The sequence below is a fragment of the Misgurnus anguillicaudatus genome, chromosome 15 (genome assembly GCF_027580225.2).
Source record: "Misgurnus anguillicaudatus chromosome 15, ASM2758022v2, whole genome shotgun sequence".
Classification (NCBI taxonomy): Eukaryota; Metazoa; Chordata; class Actinopteri; order Cypriniformes; family Cobitidae; genus Misgurnus; species Misgurnus anguillicaudatus.
Window position 1 is genome coordinate 11,942,501 of NC_073351.2, and position 20,690 is coordinate 11,963,190.

Consider the following 20,690-nt stretch of genomic DNA (forward strand, 5'->3'; position numbering starts at 1 on the left):
CATCCAGAACATAATGCATGATGGGAAACGTTTATCCTTTTATACCGCTCTGAAGCGATAATCATGTGGGTTTAGTGTTGGTTAAGGACACTGCACTTTGCCAGTTTGAAGACAAGGGACAGTCTTGCGCACCTTCGGTCACGTGCACGCGCTCTCAAGAGGCCAAGACCCCAAGTGTGGTTATTTGGACGCAACCTTAAAAGGATGCACCCTAAGAACTGGTTCTTCTTTTTATTTTATGGCAGGTTGCAACCAACTTCATAGGTGGATACCTCCCTCTACTGTGATTGAAGAGATTGAATTATATTCTATACTTTATTTTTATCACTTATCATAATAAATCTCATATTGGCATTAAACATAATGGCCCTGAACTTGATCTATCAATTAATTCAATTCAATTCAATTTTATTTATATAGCGCTTTTCACAAGTGTTAATTGTTGCAAAGCAGCTTTACATGAGTAGATGTACAATTAATACAATTAATATCTTACTTAATGTGAAATCTTAGTTTCCCAGTGATTGTATAGTTCCTCCTCAAGATTTTGCTTTGCTCTTTCATACATGTTCTACTTTTTCCTCTATTAAACATACTTCGCATAAACCTTTATTATCACCTTCATATAAACCTTTCCCTGTAATATGGTAAATGGATTGTATTTATATAGCACTTTCATAAACCGAAATCGAAAGCACTTTACATATATCACCTCACATTCACTCACACATAGTCAGGTGGAACCAGGGATTGAACCACCAACCTTCCGATTTGAAGACAACCTACATGAACCACTCAACCACTGCCACCCTTATATGTAGTGTGTGATTTAAATTTGAATTAAAAACTGGATTTGACAAATGTGCACTAATTGAATTGTAATCCTTCTGCCACTAATTTCCCCACTAACAAGAAGCCCAGGTGCTGAACATTAAGAAAACTTTTAAAAACCCTGGTTAAAGCAGGCCTCTGTGAGCAGAATTAGATTGATGTTTTGAGTTGAAACAGCCACGATGGATGGTTTCATACTTGTGTTTTGTTTGTTGTTGTGTCACGACTTTTTACTCAAAGGTAAAGTTATTGCTATGATTGTATAATGTTTATGATGTGGTATTGTTTAACATTTATTTATAAAGGATGATTAATTTTATGGGAATTTCTTTAATCTCTTATTTAGGACAAACTTCTCCTGTGAGATCTAAAGCTTACAAGACTGATGTTCAGCAAGAACTTCTTGGGAGTAAAGGTTTGTAGGCTATGTGTGTGCCTTAATATCACCCATACCAATTTACAATATAAGGTTTATTGTTTCATCTGTGTGCCCTAAGTAACTTTTTTGTTTTACCTAATACGCCAGGTGCACCTAACCAGTCCAAAAATGGTCCTTCTGTTATTTAAGTGTTTTGATAGCCTATGTAATTTTTGCCACTAGAGCTTGTTAAACCACAATGGCTACAATGTGATGATGGGAGTTGTAATCTTCACCTTCAATTTGACAGACATCACAAATCCTTTTCATAATGTTCTGAAGTAGTTTAACTGTTATATAATGTAAGGTAACAACACCGTAGCTGTGTCAAGTTTCAGTAGGCTCCAAAGGTCACATTCGAAAGCTGTATGCGTCATAAGGCGGTCTCATTTCAGAAAAGTAGGACTTTACGAATGTGACCTTCAAATGTGACCTTTCACAGGAATATGGAGGTTGCATGAGATGTATCCTTCGCTGCTGCAAATTGCCCACAATTCTTTGTCGCCATGAACAACGTCAGTTCTCAACGCCATTCTACACACTAACTGTTAAGATTGTGTTTAAATGTAAAAGTACTTGCAAGTTTAAGTTGTTTTGCCTTCGTGGATAAGGTAAATTTTTTAATTGTCTTGCACACATAAATGAGGCACTTTTTTCTATGTTAATGTAATATAAAACCATTAAGACTTTGAAACTTTATGAAGTGATGTTTTTTTAAATAATGAACACCAAATTAAATTTTTTGTATTCTTGCAGACAATATAAAATACTGTATATAAAATATATGTAATATGTAGCTGTAGAAATATGGTTAACTGAATAATTATTGTCTCATTACCTTACTACTTGCCTCAAATCTCTGGTAAAAAGGTGTTAACCTTAGTCTTAATATCTCTAATATTTGTAACGGATATCTGTTGTTTGTACACCACAGCTCCTCAAACGTTGTACATTAAAACAAACACATTTTATCAAGTTACTCCAATTATAGAATTTATTTTTCTTTATTTAAAGGGGACAGAGAATGAAAAACCGTTTTTACCTTGTCTTTGTTGAATAATGGTAGTATACCCGCATTCACAAACATACAAAAAGTTCTAGACATTCTAAACATCTCAGTCTCATAGAAATTCCTCTTTTAGGAATGTCAGAAAACAGCCCAATCTGAAAAACTGATGCCTATGACATCACAGGCATCTCCCTGCCCCTTCACTTTAAAATAATTGGCTACATTTTTAGAGTGGCAGCAAAGTCAACCAATCAGTCATGAGATTGCAAGTTAAGCCAGAAGGGGGAGCCAAATAGGTGCAAAACCACTTGTTTAAAATCCCTCACCCTAATAGAGCTATCTGAGAGAGGTTTTTAAGAAGCTTCTAAGGCATTACAGACCCAAACAAAAACATTTTTGTCTACATGGTCACATCACAGAACAAGGATAAATACCCCGTTTAATCATTCTATGTCACGTTTTAAAATGTGTTTGTGTGAGCACAACAACGATATAAACCTTCTGGCAAAGCAACATGATGCTTTTTTACTTTGTTTATGTCTTAAGAAGGATGTCTTGTTTGATTCTAGGTTAGTACCTTAGGTATACAGTACTGTGTCCTTCAGAGGATGCAACCTCAGGAGGACGTAAATGATGCAGCCTTTTGAAACGAGACAATGGTAGTGTATATTGACTGAAGCCACAACAGTGGGTGTGCTAGACGTCACTATAGCCGGCCCTGCGCATATGATCCGCATATTACAAACTATTGGGTACTATTTTTGATTCACTCTCGTCGTACTTTTTCATTGGCCTTTAGGTTTGTGCAGTGGTTTCTATGGCAGAAAAATCTAAAATTGAATGACCCGAACGTGACAATATTGACAACTGACACTATAAACTGGGTAAAAATAAAACCGCTGATTCTTTGGATTCAAGCAGCTAAACATTTGGTATAATGCGAGTGTGCACAAATAAAATGCTTCATTTGTGTAGTTTCTCTCAACTTGCAACAGTTGAGTCAATTTATCTTAAAAAAACTGGTTAATATATGTATTGTACATTGCTGCATGCATACATTGTTGCTACTGTTACCGGACTGTTGTCTTGCTGTAGTACTGTAGTGTTCTTTGACATTAAGAGCTTGTCTTTCTATTTCATACTTTTTGTGTGTCTGTTAGATTTGAGAGTTAATGTTGATGTCCAATGATTGGCTAAGACTTTGTCCAAATACCCACACTTGCAGTCTTGGCCACTTGAGTGTGTGCAGGCAACAGGAAGTATGCAAGACTGTCCCATGTCTTAAAAATTCCAGATGTGCAAACAAGCACTAAACCCACATTATCTGAACTGAAGTGATCTTGTTTCAGATAAGAGTAGCTTAGTTCAGCCAATGTTCATTTCAGAGTGTCATTTAATTTGGAGCAAACTTAAGGAATTTGTATAATAAAGGAAATGACAATGTTGTGGCAAAATGACAAAAATGTACAATTTGTAAAGGGAGGAAAGCTACATGAACTTTTCAAAGCTTACAGTTTGCGTCTTTTTTCAGATAACCCACTCCCCATTCCATATCAAGTAATTAACCAAAATCCAACACCAGTGGAGGCAAAGTGCAACATGGCTGTCCTGCTGTCTGTAAATAATGCATCTGGCATAGATATTCAAACAGGTATTCTTTAAACATTCACTCATTATTTAAAGCTTTAACAGATACCCAATGAGATTCGTATCATTGTCATAGATATTGATGGGTCAGAGTTGCTGGGCACCTCTAGCCACCCTAAGCCTCAGCCCCAGCTGGAGAACCCAGTCTATGGCCACCCACAGCCTCTCCCCCAGCCAGAGGAACCCAATACTGGACACCCCAAGCCTCAGCCCCAGCCAGAAGAGCCCACATATGGCCAACCAAAGCCTGAGGCAGAGCAGCCAACCTCTCACCACTCTAAGCCCCAGCGAGATCAGCCTACCTCTGGCCACCCAAAGTCTCAGCCTAAACTTGAGGAACCCACCTCTGCCCACCCCAAGCCCCAGCTAGAGGAACCCACACCTGGCCACCCTGGACATCAGCCTCAGCTGGTGGAGCCCACCTCTGGCCAACCAAAGCCCCAGCCAGTGCAGCCAACCTCTGGCCACTCTAAGCCCCAGCGAGATCAGCCTACCTCTGGCCACCCAAAGCCTCAGCTGGAGGAACCCACACCTGGCCACCCTGGACATCAGCCTCAGCTGGTGGAGCCTACCTCTGGCCACCCCAAGCCTCAGCTGGAGGAACCCACACCTGGCCACCCTGGACATCAGCCTCAGCTGGTGGAGCCCACCTCTGGCAAACCCAAGACCCAGCCAGAGGAGCTCAATACTAGCCACCATGACACTCAGCCCCAGCTGAAGGAACCCACCTCTGGGCACCCGGTGACTCAGCCCCAGCCAGAGAAACCCAGTACTGGACACCCTAAGCCTCAGCCCCAGCCAGAAGAGCCCACATATGGTCATGCTGAGCCTCAGCCCCAGATGGAGACGCCAACATATGGCCACCCTAAACCTCAACCTAGCTCTGGCCACCATGAGCCTCAGCCCCAGCCCCAGCTGGAGGAACCCAGTACTGGCCATCACGTGACTCAGCCCAAGCCAGAGGAACCCAGTACTAGCCACCCTGAGCCTCAGGTGGAGCCCACCCCTGGCCACCCTGAACATCTGCCGCAGCTGGTGGAGCCCACATTTGGCAAACCAAAGCCTCAGCTGGAGGAGCCCACACCTGGCCAACCCAAACATCAACCTCAGCTGGTGGAGCCTACCTCTGGCCAACCAAAGCCCCAGGCAGAGCAGCCAACCTCTGGCCACTCAAAGCCCCAGCAAGAGCAGCCTACCTCTGTCCAACCCAAGCCCCAGCCTAAACTTGAGGAACCCACCTCTGCCCACCCCAAGCCTCAGCTGGGGGAACCCACACCTGGCCACCCTGGACATCAGCCTCAGCTGGTGGAGCCCACATATGGTCATGCTGAGCCTCAGCCCCAGATGGGGACGCCAACCTATGGCCACCCTAAACCTCAACCTAGCTCTGGCCACCATGAGCCTCAGCCCCAGCTGGAGGAACCCAATACTGGCCACCACGTGACTCAGCCCAAGCCAGAAGAACCCACCTTTGGCCACCCCAAGCCTCAGCCCCAGACAAAGGTGCCCAGCTCAGGTCACTCAGAACCCCAGCCAGAGGAGCCCACACCTGGCCACCCTGAAAATCAGCCCCATCTGGAGGAGGCCACCTTTGCCCACCCTGAGCGTCAGCCCCAGCCAGAGCAGCCCACCTCTGGCCAACCAAAGCCACAGGCAGAGCAGCCAACCTCTGGCCACTCCAAGCCCCAACAAGAGCAGCCTACCTCTGTCCAACCCAAGCCCCAGCCTAAACTTGAGGAACCCACCTCTGCCCACCCCAAGCCTCAGCTGGGGGAACCCACACCTGGCCACCATGGACATCAGCCTCAGCTGGTGGAGCCCACATATGGTCATGCTGAGCCTCAGCCCCAGATGGGGACGCCAACCTATGGCCACCCTAAACCTCAACCTAGCTCTGGCCACCATGAGCCTCAGCCCCAGCTGGAGGAACCCAATACTGGCCACCACGTGACTCAGCCCAAGCCAGAAGAACCCACCTTTGGCCACCCCAAGCCTCAGCCCCAGACAAAGGTGCCCAGCTCAGGTCACTCAGAACCCCAGCCAGAGGAGCCCACACCTGGCCACCCTGAAAATCAGCCCCAGCCAGAGCAGCCCACCTCTGTCCAACCCAAGCCCCAGGCAGAGCAGCCCACCTCTGTCCAACCCAAGCCCCAGGCAGAGCAGCCAACCTCTGGCCACTCCAAGCCCCAGCCAGAGCAGCCCACCTCTGTCCAACCCAAGCCCCAGCCTAAACTTGAGGAGCCCACCTCTGGCCACCCCAAGCCTCAGCTGGATGAACCCACACCTAACCACCCTGGACATCAGCCTCAGCTGGTGGAGCCCACCTCTGGCCAACCAAAGCCCCAGCAAGAGCAGCCCACCTCTGGCCAACCAAAGCCCCAGCAAGAGCAGCCTACCTCTGGCCACCCAAAGCCTCAGCTTGAGGAACCCACACCTGGCCGCCCAAAGCCTCAGCTTGAGGAACCCACACCTGGCCACCCTGAACATCCACCTCAGCTGGTGGAGCCCACACCTGGCCAACCTGAACATCAGCCTCAGCTGGTGGAGCCCACCTCTGGCCAACCAAAGCCCCAGGCAGAGCAGCCAACCTCTGGCCACTCCAAGCCCCAGCCTAAACTTGAGGAGCCCACCTCTGGCCACCCCAAGCCTCAGCTGGAGGAACCCACACCTGGCCACCCTGGACATCAGCCTCAGCTGGTGGAGCCCACATATGGTCACACTGAGCCTCAGCCCCAGAAGGAGATGCCAACCTATGGCCACCCTAAACCTCAACCTAGCTCTGGCCACCATGAGCCTCAGCCCCAGCTGGAGGAACCCAATACTGGCCACCACGTGACTCAGCCCAAGCCAGAAGAACCCACCTTTGGCCACCCCAAGCCTCAGCCCCAGACAAAGGTGCCCAGCTCAGGTCACTCAGAACCCCAGCCAGAGGAGCCCACACCTGGCCACCCTGAAAATCAGCCCCATCTGAAGGAGCCCACCTTTGCCCACCCTGAGCGTCAGCCCCAGCCAGAGCAGCCCACCTCTGGTCAACCAAAGCCCCAGGCAGAGCAGCCAACCTCTGGCCGCTCCAAGCCCCAGCAAGAGCAGCCTACCTCTGTCCAACCCAAGCCCCAGCCTAAACTTGAGGAGCCCACCTCTGCCCACCCCAAGCCTCAGCTGGGGGAACCCACACCTGGCCACCCTGGACATCAGCCTCAGCTGGTGGAGCCCACATATGGTCACGCTGAGCCTCAGCCCCAGATGGAGACGCCAACCTATGGCCACCCTAAACCTCAACCTAGCTCTGGCCACCATGAGCCTCAGCCCCAGCTGGAGGAACCCAATACTGGCCACCACGTGACTCAGCCCAAGCCAGAAGAACCCACCTTTGGCCACCCCAAGCCTCAGCCCCAGACAAAGGTGCCCAGCTCAGGTCACTCAGAACCCCAGCCAGAGGAGCCCACACCTGGCCACCCTGAAAATCAGCTCCATCTGGAGGAGCCCACCTTTGCCCACCCTGAGCGTCAGCCCCAGCCAGAGCAGCCCACCTCTGTCCAGACCAAGCCCCAGGCAGAGCAGCCAACCTCTGGCCACTCCAAGCCCCAGCCAGAGCAGCCCACCTCTGTCCAACCCAAGCCCCAGCCTAAACTTGAGGAGCCCACCTCTGGCCACCCCAAGCCTCAGCTGGATGAACCCACACCTAACCACCCTGGACATCAGCCTCAGCTGGTGGAGCCCACCTCTGGCCAACCAAAGCCCCAGCAAGAGCAGCCCACCTCTGGCCACCCAAAGCCCCAGCAAGAGCAGCCTACCTCTGGCCACCCAAAGCCTCAGCTTGAGGAACCCACACCTGGCCACCCCGGACATCAGCCTCAGCTGGTGGAGCCCACATATGGTCACACTGAGCCTCAGCCCCAGAAGGAGATGCCAACCTATGGCCACCCTAAACCTCAACCTAGCTCTGGCCACCATGAGCCTCAGCCCCAGCTGGAGGAACCCAGTCCTGGCCACCACGTGACTAAGCCCAAGCCAGAAGAACCCACCTTTGGCCACCCCAAGCCTCAGCCCCAGTGGGAGGAGCCCACTTCTGGCCACCTTGAGCCTCAGCCCCAGCCAAAGGTGCCCAGCTCAGGTCACTCAGAACCCCAGCCAGAGGAGCCCAGACCTGGCCACCCTGAACATAAGCCCCATCTGGAGGAGCCCACCTTTGCCCACCCTGAGCGTCAGCCCCAGCCGGAGGAGCCCACCTTTGGCCACCCCAAGCCTCAGCCCCAGCCGGAGGAGCCCACTTTTGGCCACCCTGAGCCTCAGCCAAAGCAAGTGGAGCCCGGCTCTGGCCATTCCGAGCCCCAGTCAGAGGAGTCCACCTCTGGCTACTTTAAGCCTCAGCCCCAACTGGAAAAACCCACCTTTGGCCTCCCCGAGCCTCAGCCCCAGCTGGAAGAGCCCACGTCTGGACACCCCAAGCCCCAGACAGAGGAGTCCACCTCTGGCTACCTTGAGTCTCAGCTCCAGCTGGAAGAACCCACCTTTGGCTTTCTTGAGCCTCAGACAGGGGAGTCCACTGCAAGCCTTGAGCCTCAGTCCCAGCTGGAGGAGTCCACCGCTGACCTCCTTGAGCCTCAGTCCCAGCTGGAGGAGTCCACCGCTGACCTCCTTGAGCCTCAGTCCCAGCTGGAGGAGTCCACCGCTGACCTCCTTGAGCCTCAGTCCCAGCTGGAGGAGTCCACCGCTGACCTCCTTGAGCCTCAGTCCCAGCTGGAGGAGTCCACCGCTGACCTCCTTGAGCCTCAGTCCCAGCTGGAGGAGTCCACCGCTGACCTCCTTGAGCCTCAGTCCCAGCTGGAGGAGTCCACCGCTGACCTCCTTGAGCCTCAGTCCCAGCTGGAGGAGTTCACCTCCGGCCACCCTGAATCCAATCTTCAACCAAATGAGCCAGGCTCTCACCATCCCAAGCACCAGTCAAAAGCACCAAAATCTAGCCATTTGCCTTTTATCATCTGCATGTTTAAACCAAAATGTGCTTTTGCTCTCAAGTCACTTCTTCGATCTCTTGGACACTAAATCTGCTGTTTTTATCTCCTTGTGGCTTTTACAATTGACCCAAATAAAACCAGTTTTCTCTGGACTATTTTGCAATTTATTGTGCTACCTGAATGTACTGCAGTCTGTTAATCTAATTTAATTTGCATTTGCTTTTATTGAATACAAATTGGTTTGTAGACCAGGTGCCCTTTCTTCGTACATGGATTATTCCACTTGATTTGACCATTTTTCTTTCTTGGATTAACTGGTTCTTCGAAGCTCATTCTAGAGTTGCTGTCGTGGCAACAGGTCTGTAGACATAAACCTGCTCAGAAGCTGGTATTTTTTTCATTTAAACAAGATTGGATTGCACCTTTAAGTGGAGGTGAGGCAGTCTGTCACAGTCACGACCTTCTTACGAACACAATCTGTGGAAGATGCGTGATTAATATGAAGAGCTTTTTAAATGTAACACACAAAGTAGTTAGCGATGCAAAAATATATACAACTATGCTATACATGAAAAAAACTGAAAGTGAACCTTCTGTCTTGCATTTATTGTTAACAACTCTTCCTTATCCCTGTCTGTTATGGAGGGACTGCTGTTAAAGTATACAACAGTATTTGTACATACACGTGAAGTCATGTGAGCACGTGTTTTTGCAAATGTAAAGTGCATGTGCTTTTTACAATGGGTGATAACTGGTCCCCAAACTGTACCACAAACCACTAATATGGGTAATTTTTTTAAATTGAGATTCGTAGATCATCTGAAATATGAATATATAGGCTTTTTTATAATAATCTATGGTTCGTTCAGATATTTGTACAATGATTTAAAAGTCTGGAATCTGAGTGCAAAAAAAATCTAAATATTGAGAAAATTGTCAACACACATTACTAATGATAAATACATTAATACATTTATTGTAGGACATTTACAAAATATCTAATGTTTTGTTGGCTATTGCTACAAATATATCCATGAGACTTATGACTGGTATTGTGGTCCAGGGTCACATAGGGGCGGTTTCCCTGACAGGGATTAGACTAGCCCTAAAATAAATGTAAGAGCTGTCCAAACTGAAAACTACTTGCACTGACATATCTTAAATTACATCAGGGCCCTTTGTTTTCCCTCAAAATGCACACAAGTAATGTTTTTAGTAGAACATGTTTGTTAAAACTAGTTTTATTTTCTAATCAAACTTAGGCCTAGTCTTGGTTTAAGCTAATCACTGTCTGGGAAACCACCCCATAAAGTACAGGGGGTTGGGGGCCCTAGGCTTGATACAATTTCGAACCCTACACTTTAAAAGGTCCTAACATATATATCATTTACCACGTAGGTAAATATATGTACAGTGGCAGTCAAAAGATTATATCCATCCTGCAGAATCTGGAAAATGCCGAAAAATGAAGGTTTGTTTTTAATTTAGTCCTCCCCTGAACAAGGTATTTCACACAAGAAATTTTTAAACAAATAATAATAACAGAATTTCTAAAAAATAACTTCAATACGTTCAATACGGCAAGATGTTACAAATCAATGACAGTTTTTATGTTTTGTGAAGGTTGTTTAATTTCTTGTTTGTCCTGAGCCATTAAACTGTTTGCTGATCTTATGAAAATCCATCCAGGTCCTGCAGAATCTATGCTTGTACACATCATCTGCATATTCAGTATTATGGGATGGATGCTTCAGTAAGTGAACATATGTAATCGACTCAGGGTGACGCACATGGAGGACGTGTTCATCTAAATGTGATCTGCGCTGAAGTCTGGCGAGCTTTGTGTTGCGGATGAGAACACACGTTTATAATAGTCATGACATTTTTGCAGAGAAAAAGTCCTCATCACGTTTTAATATTATAAATTCTTTTTTGTAAAAATATACTGTGTATGTTGAGTTTTAGTTTTGTATATGTCTAAAGATTTAATATAATATTGGCTACTTTAGTCTTCATTAACATGTCATACTTTTAAAATAAATACAATAATTTTTTTTTAGTTCGATATTTATTTTTAATAAGCCAGATATGTCTCTGTGCTGTTTCCTGCTGATAGGTGCGGTTGGAGGGAACAGCATGTGACCCAACTGAATCCTTGGTAGCCTAGACCATCTCATTTCAGGGCACTTTGTGGAGTTTGAAGCAGTGGCGGAACTAGAATTTTTTTAATGGGGTGGCCAGGGGGTGGCCAAAGCTACTGTATGGTGCTTTCCAAAAACTTGGATCTCAGAATTCTGAGAACTTTACTTGCCAAGTATTTCCAATCAGATAAATAAAGTTCTGCACACACTTGTGGTCTTCACACCCACTTAAACACTTCAGTCAAATACAGGAAATACATCATACCGTATTTGCAAACAAGTGGTCAAATGCAAACACAGCAATGTGGGTATTTGGACAGGCCCTATACTGTGGTGTGATCTTTAAAGGTTAGGCAGCCAGGTTATGGTATGGGGCTCTAGAATCCTAGTAGGTCAGATAAAAATAGTATTTGCTTTGGATTAATGAATACTGTCTTAACTTTCATCAGCCTGTTCTCTCAGAAGTCTCAAATTCATTCATTTTCATCAAAACCACAGTGTCTGTAATGGACATTGAAGCAACCCAGATGTCCCATCCAGACTGGAATAGGATGGCAGTACCACTGGTGTGTGTGTGTGCACCTGATGCTTGTGCCAGGCCGTCTGCCTTCACCACTCAACAGCTCACTGGGATGACGTCACCGGCCCGGCTATTCTAATCAAGATAGACACTAATCCAGCTCTTCTATAAAGCCCGTTTCCCTTTGCTTGAGGGGAGGAGGTAGGAAAGAGGTTAGGATAAAGGGAGTAAGGGATGGGAAAAATTAGACAAGGACAAGGTTGTTTCACATAAATTGGTGTGACATTTGGGTGTGCGATTGGAGTAAAATTGGAGTACATAATTTTTTATCCATCATTGGGCTGTTACATAGGCTTCAGATTGTGTACTCTCACCAGGCATCAAACTGGAAGGACGGTTCCCTCCGTTGGGGCCTGCAGAGGGGCAATGCTGTGGGAGTTGCCCCCCTTTGCCCCCTATTATCATACCCAGCATGGAGCTTTGCACTGCCCAAGAGGATGGCTGCTTTCCCACAGATGGGTAGGACTTCTGTGTGACCTGTAGTTGTGCATGTACAGATGTGTGTATATAAAATATGTGGTATATTCATATGATGTATAATGCACTACGATATGGTAAGCATTTAGTGTAACCTAATGCATGTTTGTAAATATTGCTGCACAGTAAATCATTTTTATTATAATTATTTTTAAGTTGGTTAGGGAAATACATTAAATGAGAATACATTAAACATGTTAAATTAATCTAGAGTAAATTTGGCGTTGGGTCAAAAAGGGACGAACCCAACCGTTGAGTTAAATTGTCCCAGAAATTGACCCAATAATGGGTTTAAAAAACAACCAACTTACAATGGTTTGGGTTCATCCCTTCTTGACCCAACGCTAAGTTGAAAATAGCAACATTTTGTGTAAATAAAAAAAATAAAAATAAAATGTAAATATTATTAAAATGTTAATTTAAGAATTTAGTATAAGAATTTTTGTGTTTTAATATATATTTTAATGCATAATAAATTGTTACATATTCTCCAGATTATGTATTTAATAAGGAAATATAAAGTCACACCTTTTTAAATCACTTTATACACTTCTAATAAATATAGCTGATATAGTTTTTTTTACAGTAAATACAAAAAAATTATCACCTGCATTTTTCACATTTTTGGCAGGTTGTGATGGTAAATAGCATTGGTCTTGTTCATGAATAGGCGGACATTCTTATTCAGAGTAACTTGGAGTATTAATAATGTATACCATATGTATTATTTAACACTTAGACATATAAAAGAGGGATAAACTCTTGTGTAAGGAATATACTTTGAAGTAAATATTTTCTTCGAACCAGTTCTTCAAACAAAGAGCTTATTCATGATCTTTGCACTGTTAGCACAAATGCTCTTCTTACCATTGCTTACATTGCTTTTTCTCCATATCCTGTAACCTGTGAGTCATGCGTGAGAGAAATCTGTTCTGTTAGCTTATTAATGACTTACCACACTGACTGAGGATTACACCGTTAGCTGTTACCACAGAGACATATGTGACGTAGTCTACATAGATTATACATGTGATATTTGTTGCAGGTTGTTTAAGTACAGTACATGAATGCAGTGATACGCTTTTTATGCTGTTTAGGTCTTTTAATCTCGGTTTTAGCCACAAACTTCCTTAAATGATAACATATCAACATCACTTCAGGCCTTATTGTTGCTGTTTCAATAACGTCTTGATGAGTTATTTTGATAGGTCAAATGTGTTTCATGTTAAATATTCTCTGTATAAAGACAGCTAAACTGCATAAATGGCCTTTGTCAAGCCAATGCATTTTACATGTCTAGTTTATTTTACTCCACGGTCTTTTTCTTAAAGTCCTCCTGTAGTTAATATATTATCAGTTAAAACTAATATTTGAGAATCACAATAGCATAGATGAAAGCTTTACCTGTCACAGTCATTAATTTGATGCTTAAAACAGCTTGAATCTAACTCTACACCCTTACCTCATTTAGCATACGCGGATTTCTGAATATGCAAATTAGTCTAAGACTTTTTTTATGTAGGCTACACTAAAGGCCTATTTCTCTCAAATATTGTTCACAAATCTGTCTAAGGCTACGTTTACACGTGGGTGGCTATTTTCATAAACGAACATTTCAACCTCTCCGGTTTCAAAAATTATATCGTGCACACATGTCAGTTTTCAGAAAAGCGTTCATTTACACATACATATATGCCGTCAAGACAAGCTCAAGCCCACGTAAGCCAATCACCGACGACGCTGGTGGTGACGCGGACTGGTTCTTTGTGTTGGGGGAGGAGTTGTTGCAGTAGGTATTCGATGACGTCAAAGTACTGCGAGAGCAATTCGAAATTAGACCTCTACATGTGATTTCTCAACTCGCTCTTGCGGTATGTTGACATCATCCACCTGTCAGTTCTTGCAGCACGACAATTCGAACACGCGTAAAATTAAAACATGTAAACATAGGTTGCACTTTTGATGTAGGCGCGAGCTCTCATACTGTGACGTTGGCTGCCTAAACATCCGTTTGTCTCAGTTTACATGCAAGCGTGCAAACAAAGGTTTTCAAAATATCCACTTTCGCCAGAGTTTTTAGAAAGAGTCGGTTTCAGAGGCGAAAGCTACGTTTACGTGTAAACGAAGGTAAATGTCTCAGTTTTTCAAAATAACCATGTACGTGTAAACATAGCCTAAATCTTTGTTAGTGAGCACTTCTTCTTCGAGATACACCTCACAGGTGTGGCATATCAGGATGCTGATTAGACAGCATGATTATTGCACAGGTGTGCCTTTGGCTGGCCACAATAAAAGGCCATTTTAAAATCTGCAGTTTTTTCACACAGCACAATGTCACAAGTTTTGAGGGAGCGTGCAATTGGTATGCTGACTGCAGGAATGTCTACCACAGCTGTTGCTTGTGAGTTGAATGTTCATTTCCCTACCATAAGCCATCGCCAAAGGCTTTTTTAGAGAATTTGACAGTACATTCAACCGGCCTCACAATCCCAGACCGTGTCTTACCACACCAGCCCAGGACCTTCACATCCAGCATCTTCACCTCCAAGATTGTCTGAGACCAGCCACCTGGACAGCTGCTGCAACAAAGTGTCAGAAACCATCTCAGGGAAGCTCATCTCTATGCTCACTATCCTTATTTGCGTCTTGACCTGACCGCAGTTGTCGTCGTAATTGATTTGATTTGAGTGGGCAAATGTTCACATTCGATGAAGTCTGTCACTTTGGAGAGGTGTTCTCTTCATAGATGAATTCTAGTTTTCACAGAACAGGACGGATAGTAGACAGTGTGTATGGCAGTGTGTGGGTGATCGACCCCCCCCCCCCCAATACAGTAAAACTGCACATTTTAGAGTGGCCTTTTATTGTGGCCAGCCTAAGGTACACCTGTGCAATAATCATGTTGTTTAATCCTGATATGTCATACCCGTGAAGTGCTCACTAACACAGATTTGTGAACAATATTTGAGAGAAATGGCAAGTAAAAAGATGCTGCATTCAGCAGTTTTAGACACATAACTGTTAAGTCCGGTTTCACACAATGGGTGAATTGCACGTTTGCAGCACTAATCTTATAGCACTGATGTTATCAATGTGTGAGCAGCATGTGTGATAATCACAGATGCAGAGCTGAAGCAGCCATCTACGCGGCATCCATACATAATATCTATCAGTCGAACTAATGATCATTTAACTGTGTTAATGTGTTGGTTACATGTTTGTGACGTAGGAAACCAGGGGAAGGAGACTGTCTCCAATTTTATGGCAAAAATCAATGATGTTGAATGATGTATTTGCACATGGTTTGTCTTAAAGCATATTAAAAACCACAAATATATGTATAAAAAACAGATTTTCACCACAGGGGGAATTTAAAATAACGTAATTTCCAAAATAGTAATTTCAGAATCAATATTTCATGATTTCATGAATATTTTTATTTATATTGATTATTATAAATAGTCAGCCATTTGTTTTATCAAAATAGACTCAGTTTGATTTTCCTGTGTTTTAATTGCGATTAACCAACTAACTTTTAACAACTAACATTATCTTTTACTTATGTTTATAACTAATAACATCAGACATGCTACAACCCGTCACTTTATGCTGTATTAACAGATAACAGATTCTTAATAAACCCTGACTTCTGCACTTTCCTATTTCAGATGGAGCCAGATAAAGACACACACACACACACACACACACACACACACACACATACACTGTTCCTCTTAGTGAATGCAAGTAAAATAAAAGAGGATTTAGTTTATCGGCAGGTCTTTAGGCTTCATTAATCCTCAAAGAAAAGATTTCATTCGATTTTTTAAAGTGCATTTACGAATTATTTTTGCATACAACGTGTAAAACTTTACATAAGGTTTACCAATACCGCTTAGAATCAGATCATCATGTGTACAATGACCACTTCCCCTTATGCTCTAAAACACACTGGCTTAAAAACAACCCAAATTGGTAGCGTTAGCTTTAATGTTGAAAATCAAGCCCCAAAACACAATTCTTAATCCAATCTGTCTCTAATGAAAAATGACTGTATGCGAACATAATCCATTTGGATATAATCGGCATATACACGCACTGTAATCCTGTACTCAGTGTTCCACTGCAGTGTCCTGAGAGAGAAACGATTAGTCACAGTCACTTGAAAACCACAGCGCTTATCAAATACTACATGCTTTGTTATGTTGTGATATTGTGGACACACTGTTGCTATCCATATGGCCTTCACATGTCTTTCTGTAGCGTTTCTGTATAGTTACTCGCAATGATTCAGATACCTGAAACAAACTGGGTCATTCAGTTGGGCCTGTTTGATTTATTAATCTTGTTTGGTGCATCAGTGGAATGAGGAGGAAATGAATTGAGCAACATCTGTCACTGTTTTATGTAGCAGGCAGCTTAGTATTAAATATGTCACCCACACATGTTTCTCTATCATGATGGACGTTTTCCATTGACTGATATTTTTTTATACATTATCTTCTTCTATTTCTCAAAAATCTAATAAAAAAATATCATGTCCCGATCCTCAAACATAACTCTCACACATGATTGTCTCCTTGATAACATTTTCATTAAACATGTTTTAGTATATAGAGGATATATATCTTATATTTCAGGTCAGGCTGTAAATGTTCCACTGCCGTTCCAAAATTATTTTTTTCTTGCCAATTTTCTAAACAGATTGTTGGTGGTAACAGAAGCGCAAGCCATGGAAGAATTTACTGTACAGAGAAAAGGTGACAGACTTCCCTTTCAGGTACACAACTCCACCATTTTTATCATTAATGTGTGTGTGTGTGTGTGTGTGTGTGTGTGTGTGTGTGTGTGTGTGTGTGTGTGTGTGTGTGTGTGCGTGTGTGTGTGTGCGTGTGTGTGTGTGTGTGTGTGTGTGTGTGTGTGTGTGTGTGTGTGTGTGTGTGTGTGTGTGTGTGTGAAGAGCTTTCAGAAGATTTCTTGTAAATTAGCATTTTTTTTTAATCGGACTCTTAATGGATTCTGCCAACAAAGCGGTATGAGGCAGGATTAAGCAGATTTAAAGCACATTTAAATTTTTTATTGAATCAGATTGATTTCCTTTTTATTGTTTTTTAAAATTCGTATATATCTTTGTTTTTATTGTAATTTTAAATATCTTATTTTTATAGTCTTTTTCTCTTTTAAAGGCGGAGTCCATGATGTTTGAACGCCAATGTTTGTATTTGAAATCACCTAAACAAACACGCCCCTACCCCAATAGAATCTGAACCTTCTGTTGATAGACCCGCCCCACACATACGCAACCCGGCATTTGATTTGATTTGATTGGCTATAAGGTCCGTCTCCTTTTCCAACGCGTTTTTCAAACATCGTGGACTCCGCCTTTAAATGATTTATTTCTATATAAAGCACTTTGAATTACCTATGTGTGCTATAGACGGTTTCAGCAGTATACTGCAAAAAATTATTTTCAAGAAAATATTTTCTTAGTATTTTTGTCATGTTTTCAGTAAAATATCAAAAAATTCTTAAATTAAGATGCTTTTTCTTGATGAGCAAAACGACCCAAGAAAATAAGTCTAGTTTTTTAGATAGTGATTTTGTGCCTAAAACAAGCAAAACAAATCTGCCAATGGGGTAAGCAAATTTTCTTGAATTTTTCTTGAATTTATTGTTTAAAAAATTTTTACGATTTTTTTGCTTACCCCATTGGCAGATATTTTTGCTTGTTTTATGCACAAAATCACTTAAATTATTATTTAAGTGATTTTGTGTATCCCTTTATTAAAAAAACTGAAACCGGAAGTAAAGTTCGGACCAGATGCGTATTGTGTCACCGCATGTGTATCCGATAAAACCATCTTGCCTTTCCTAGTGAAAAAGGTGCTAAAAAGTATAAAATAAAGATTGTGTAAAGATTTTATTTATCTCTGTAAAATGCATTTAGCAGCTAAAAGTATGTTTGGTCAATGTTTAGAAGAACACTAGCATCATCTAGATCAGTGGTTCTCAAACTTTTTCGCCGTGCAGCCCCCGGTGTATCCCTTGGCCTCCCGAAAGAAAATGCAAGACATAAAACATTCTAAAAATTAAATTTAAATTAAACGAAACATATTGAAGTATACTATGTAGTGCTGTTGGTAGTAGCCTTATAAGAGGTTTGTTTACACAGAATTTATGACAAATTAGTATATTTTATAAAATGTCATAAAACTGGTGCTCTCCTGGCACCATCTCAGGGCCCCCCAGTGTGCCATGGCCCCCAGTTTGAGAACCATTGGTTTAGATAGCCTTAAATCAAACATTCATGGGCTAGAAACCACAAATATTTAATTCCGATTTAAAGAAATTGTTCACTGATTGTATTTAATTACATTACTCAGACAGATTTCAGCAGGATCCAATGTGTGGGGTTTTTGTAGTCATCCCCTTTATTTCTTGTTTATTTTGCAGATCTTTCCAGACCCAGTGGATGTAGTTTTGGGTTCAGACGGGACTCTTACATGTGTACAACCAGGGAAGGAACGCTTGCCGTCTATTGTGGTGGAGCCCACTGATGTTAGTGAAGTGGAGAGTGGTGAGCTTCGCTGGCCCCCAGAGGACATGAACTTTGATGAAGATGAAGATCTGTTCCTGGAACAGTGCATCCCACCTGCTAACATCGCTGACTGGGGAGAGGAAGAGGAAGAAACATCTGTCATTGAAAACCACCCGCAGACCACATCTCTATTAGGTATCTTTTAAAATGGAAAATGAGTTTCATAAAATGTATTTTTCTTCTAAAATTCTCATGAATCAAAATGACCTCAATCTGAATCTCAAGTTTGGTTTACTAAAAACATTGTGGAAATTGCACAGAGCTTTCACATCAGCATGTTTTTTAATCTTTCACGATCTTGATCTGCAGATCTTCATACAGATGAGTTTCGGGATGACACCCCGACTCTGCCTCCTTTAAACTAAACCCCGCCCACTGAACACCGCCACCTGCTCAGGGTCAGACTGTAGATCACAGACTGTTAAAGCCTGCGCTGTTGGGCCTGATCAGGGCGTGCTACAGGAAATGACTCCAGGATACTTTTCTGAATATAAACTCACTGACATTTGAACAGATCTTATGTTTGAAATGAGTGAGATGAACAAATGTGACTTTGTGACCGTGGTCTTAGCTTAATCAAAAAAAAAAAAACTGTGATCACGGTATGCATTATACAACATATATTTTACTTTTTACATCTTAAAGCAATAGTTCACTTTGAAATTAAATTCTGGTGTGTTTTGGTTTGCCTCAGGGGCATCCAGGTTGTGGGTGTCTTTGTTTCCGTGGTGGTTTCACTTTTGATGTTTTTGGGTCGGGCCGTTGTTGTCTGTCAGTGATATAGTGCAGGTCAGTCACTTACTAAACGTTACCTCAAAGAGCATGCACAGAGAGGTCCAAATTGGACAGCTGCCCATCGTGGGTGCACATTGGTGGCCTGGGACACGAGGCGGGTGGTTTTTGTGGGAGAACGGGCACTATTTGTATTGTTTTTGCCTCTTGTGCACAGCCACGTTTGTGCTTGGTCTGCTCATGCGCCGGAAGTGATCGCTCGCGCGTGTACGTCACTCATTGTTTACACAGAACAGAGATTGTAGGTAAGACAGCTAATAGACATTGTACTAATTTGGGCTCATCCGGGATGTTTAAACCGACGTAAAAGAAAACAATTAAGTATGCTCGCGCAAACTCATTCAGGAGATCACTTCCGGCGCATGCGCAGACTGGGCACAGACGTGGTTGTGTGCAGGGGGCGGGAACAATGTAGATGGTGTTTCGTTTTCTCACACAAACCGCTCGTTTCGTTTCTTGGGCCATCGGTGTGTGCTTGCGATGGACAGTTGTTTGATTTGGACTTCTCTGTGCATGCTCTAGTGGGTGACCATAGACCTGCATTGTTTGACTGACAGACAGCAGCGGTTTGACCTAGGGATATCAAGGGTGAAACTGCCGCGGAGGCCGGGGCACCTGCATCTTGGATGCCCATGAGGTAAGCTAAAACATGTCAAAATTTAATTTCAAAGTGAACTATCCTTTTAAATAGTTTTATTTACAACTTAAGTCCATTATTTTGTCTGTAATAAAGCATATCTAACTACATGCTGTCAAGAGTGTGAAATGTTGATGTTGCTGTGTTTTGCAGTCAGCATTTTGGCATTCCCCATTACCACAGTTTAAATGAGAACTTAAACTTAGTTATAAAAGGGGAAGAAGAAATATAATGTCAACACACCTTTAAGTAGCCATAAGCATGTGATCTATTAAACATCATTAGTGGGGAAGTTACAGTAAAAATTATATTTTCTAGTTATCATAGTTTTTTCCCAATTTTACTGTGACCATCAGATGTACCTCAGAGCATAAATAATAACAAATAAACAAAAACTGGTTTCAAATTGTAGTTGCATTTTGTAGAGGCTTACATCATCTGTTTTCACAAGAATAAAGTTCAATATAAGCATATATTATTTAAATACCAATGTTGTGGGGTCTACGTTTTTTATCCATTTTATTTTGATGAATATTCTATATTTTACCTAAATGAAACCAAAAATACAACTTTGCCCCCAAAGTTAAATTCTTGTTAAATAT

General features: G+C 43.0%; 2 protein-coding genes across 18 annotated transcripts; both read left to right on the forward strand.

Moving 5' to 3' along the window:
- Positions 1-927: 927 nt before the first annotated feature.
- LOC129419565 (uncharacterized) lies at positions 928-9,015 on the forward strand. Of its 16 annotated transcripts, none has more exons than XM_073853408.1 (6): positions 928-1,071; positions 1,178-1,246; positions 3,790-3,909; positions 3,982-6,384; positions 6,427-6,457; positions 6,536-9,015. In XM_073853408.1, exons 1-6 carry the CDS (start codon positions 1,014-1,016, stop codon positions 8,949-8,951), a joined length of 5,097 nt encoding a protein of 1,698 aa, XP_073709509.1. In that variant the 5' UTR covers positions 928-1,013; the 3' UTR covers positions 8,952-9,015. The 16 variants fall into 16 exon arrangements, with proteins under 16 accessions (XP_073709509.1, XP_073709514.1, XP_073709508.1 ...); XM_073853413.1 differs by having other exon boundaries at positions 3,982-5,029; positions 6,152-6,229; positions 6,266-9,015; XM_073853407.1 differs by having other exon boundaries at positions 3,982-8,254; positions 8,375-9,015.
- Positions 9,016-11,482: 2,467 nt separating this feature from the next.
- Positions 11,483-20,494, forward strand: lbhl (LBH regulator of WNT signaling pathway, like). Of its 2 annotated transcripts, XM_055174448.2 has the most exons (5): positions 11,483-11,725; positions 11,902-12,043; positions 16,766-16,841; positions 18,515-18,794; positions 18,969-20,494. In XM_055174448.2, the coding sequence occupies exons 2-5, from the start codon at positions 11,997-11,999 to the stop codon at positions 19,022-19,024; spliced, it is 459 nt and encodes a 152-aa protein (XP_055030423.2). In that variant the 5' UTR covers positions 11,483-11,725; positions 11,902-11,996; the 3' UTR covers positions 19,025-20,494. The 2 variants fall into 2 exon arrangements, with proteins under 2 accessions (XP_055030423.2, XP_055030422.2); XM_055174447.2 differs by lacking the exon at positions 11,483-11,725 and having other exon boundaries at positions 11,737-12,043.
- Positions 20,495-20,690: the final 196 nt, after the last annotated feature.

Excerpts from the sequence above, each read along its gene's own strand:
- LOC129419565 (XM_055174715.2), top strand. The coding sequence starts at position 1,014 with ATGGATGGTTTCATACTTGTGTTTTGTTTGTTGTTGTGTCACGACTTT. Across the intron at positions 1,072-1,177 it reads TCACGACTTTTTACTCAAAG|GACAAACTTCTCCTGTGAGA; the intron begins GTAAAGTTATTG and ends TCTCTTATTTAG. Across the intron at positions 1,247-3,789 it reads AGAACTTCTTGGGAGTAAAG|ATAACCCACTCCCCATTCCA; the intron begins GTTTGTAGGCTA and ends GTCTTTTTTCAG.
- lbhl (XM_055174448.2), top strand. The coding sequence starts at position 11,997 with ATGGAGCTTTGCACTGCCCAAGAGGATGGCTGCTTTCCCACAGATGG. Across the intron at positions 16,842-18,514 it reads GTGACAGACTTCCCTTTCAG|ATCTTTCCAGACCCAGTGGA; the intron begins GTACACAACTCC and ends TTTATTTTGCAG. Across the intron at positions 18,795-18,968 it reads GCAGACCACATCTCTATTAG|ATCTTCATACAGATGAGTTT; the intron begins GTATCTTTTAAA and ends CTTGATCTGCAG.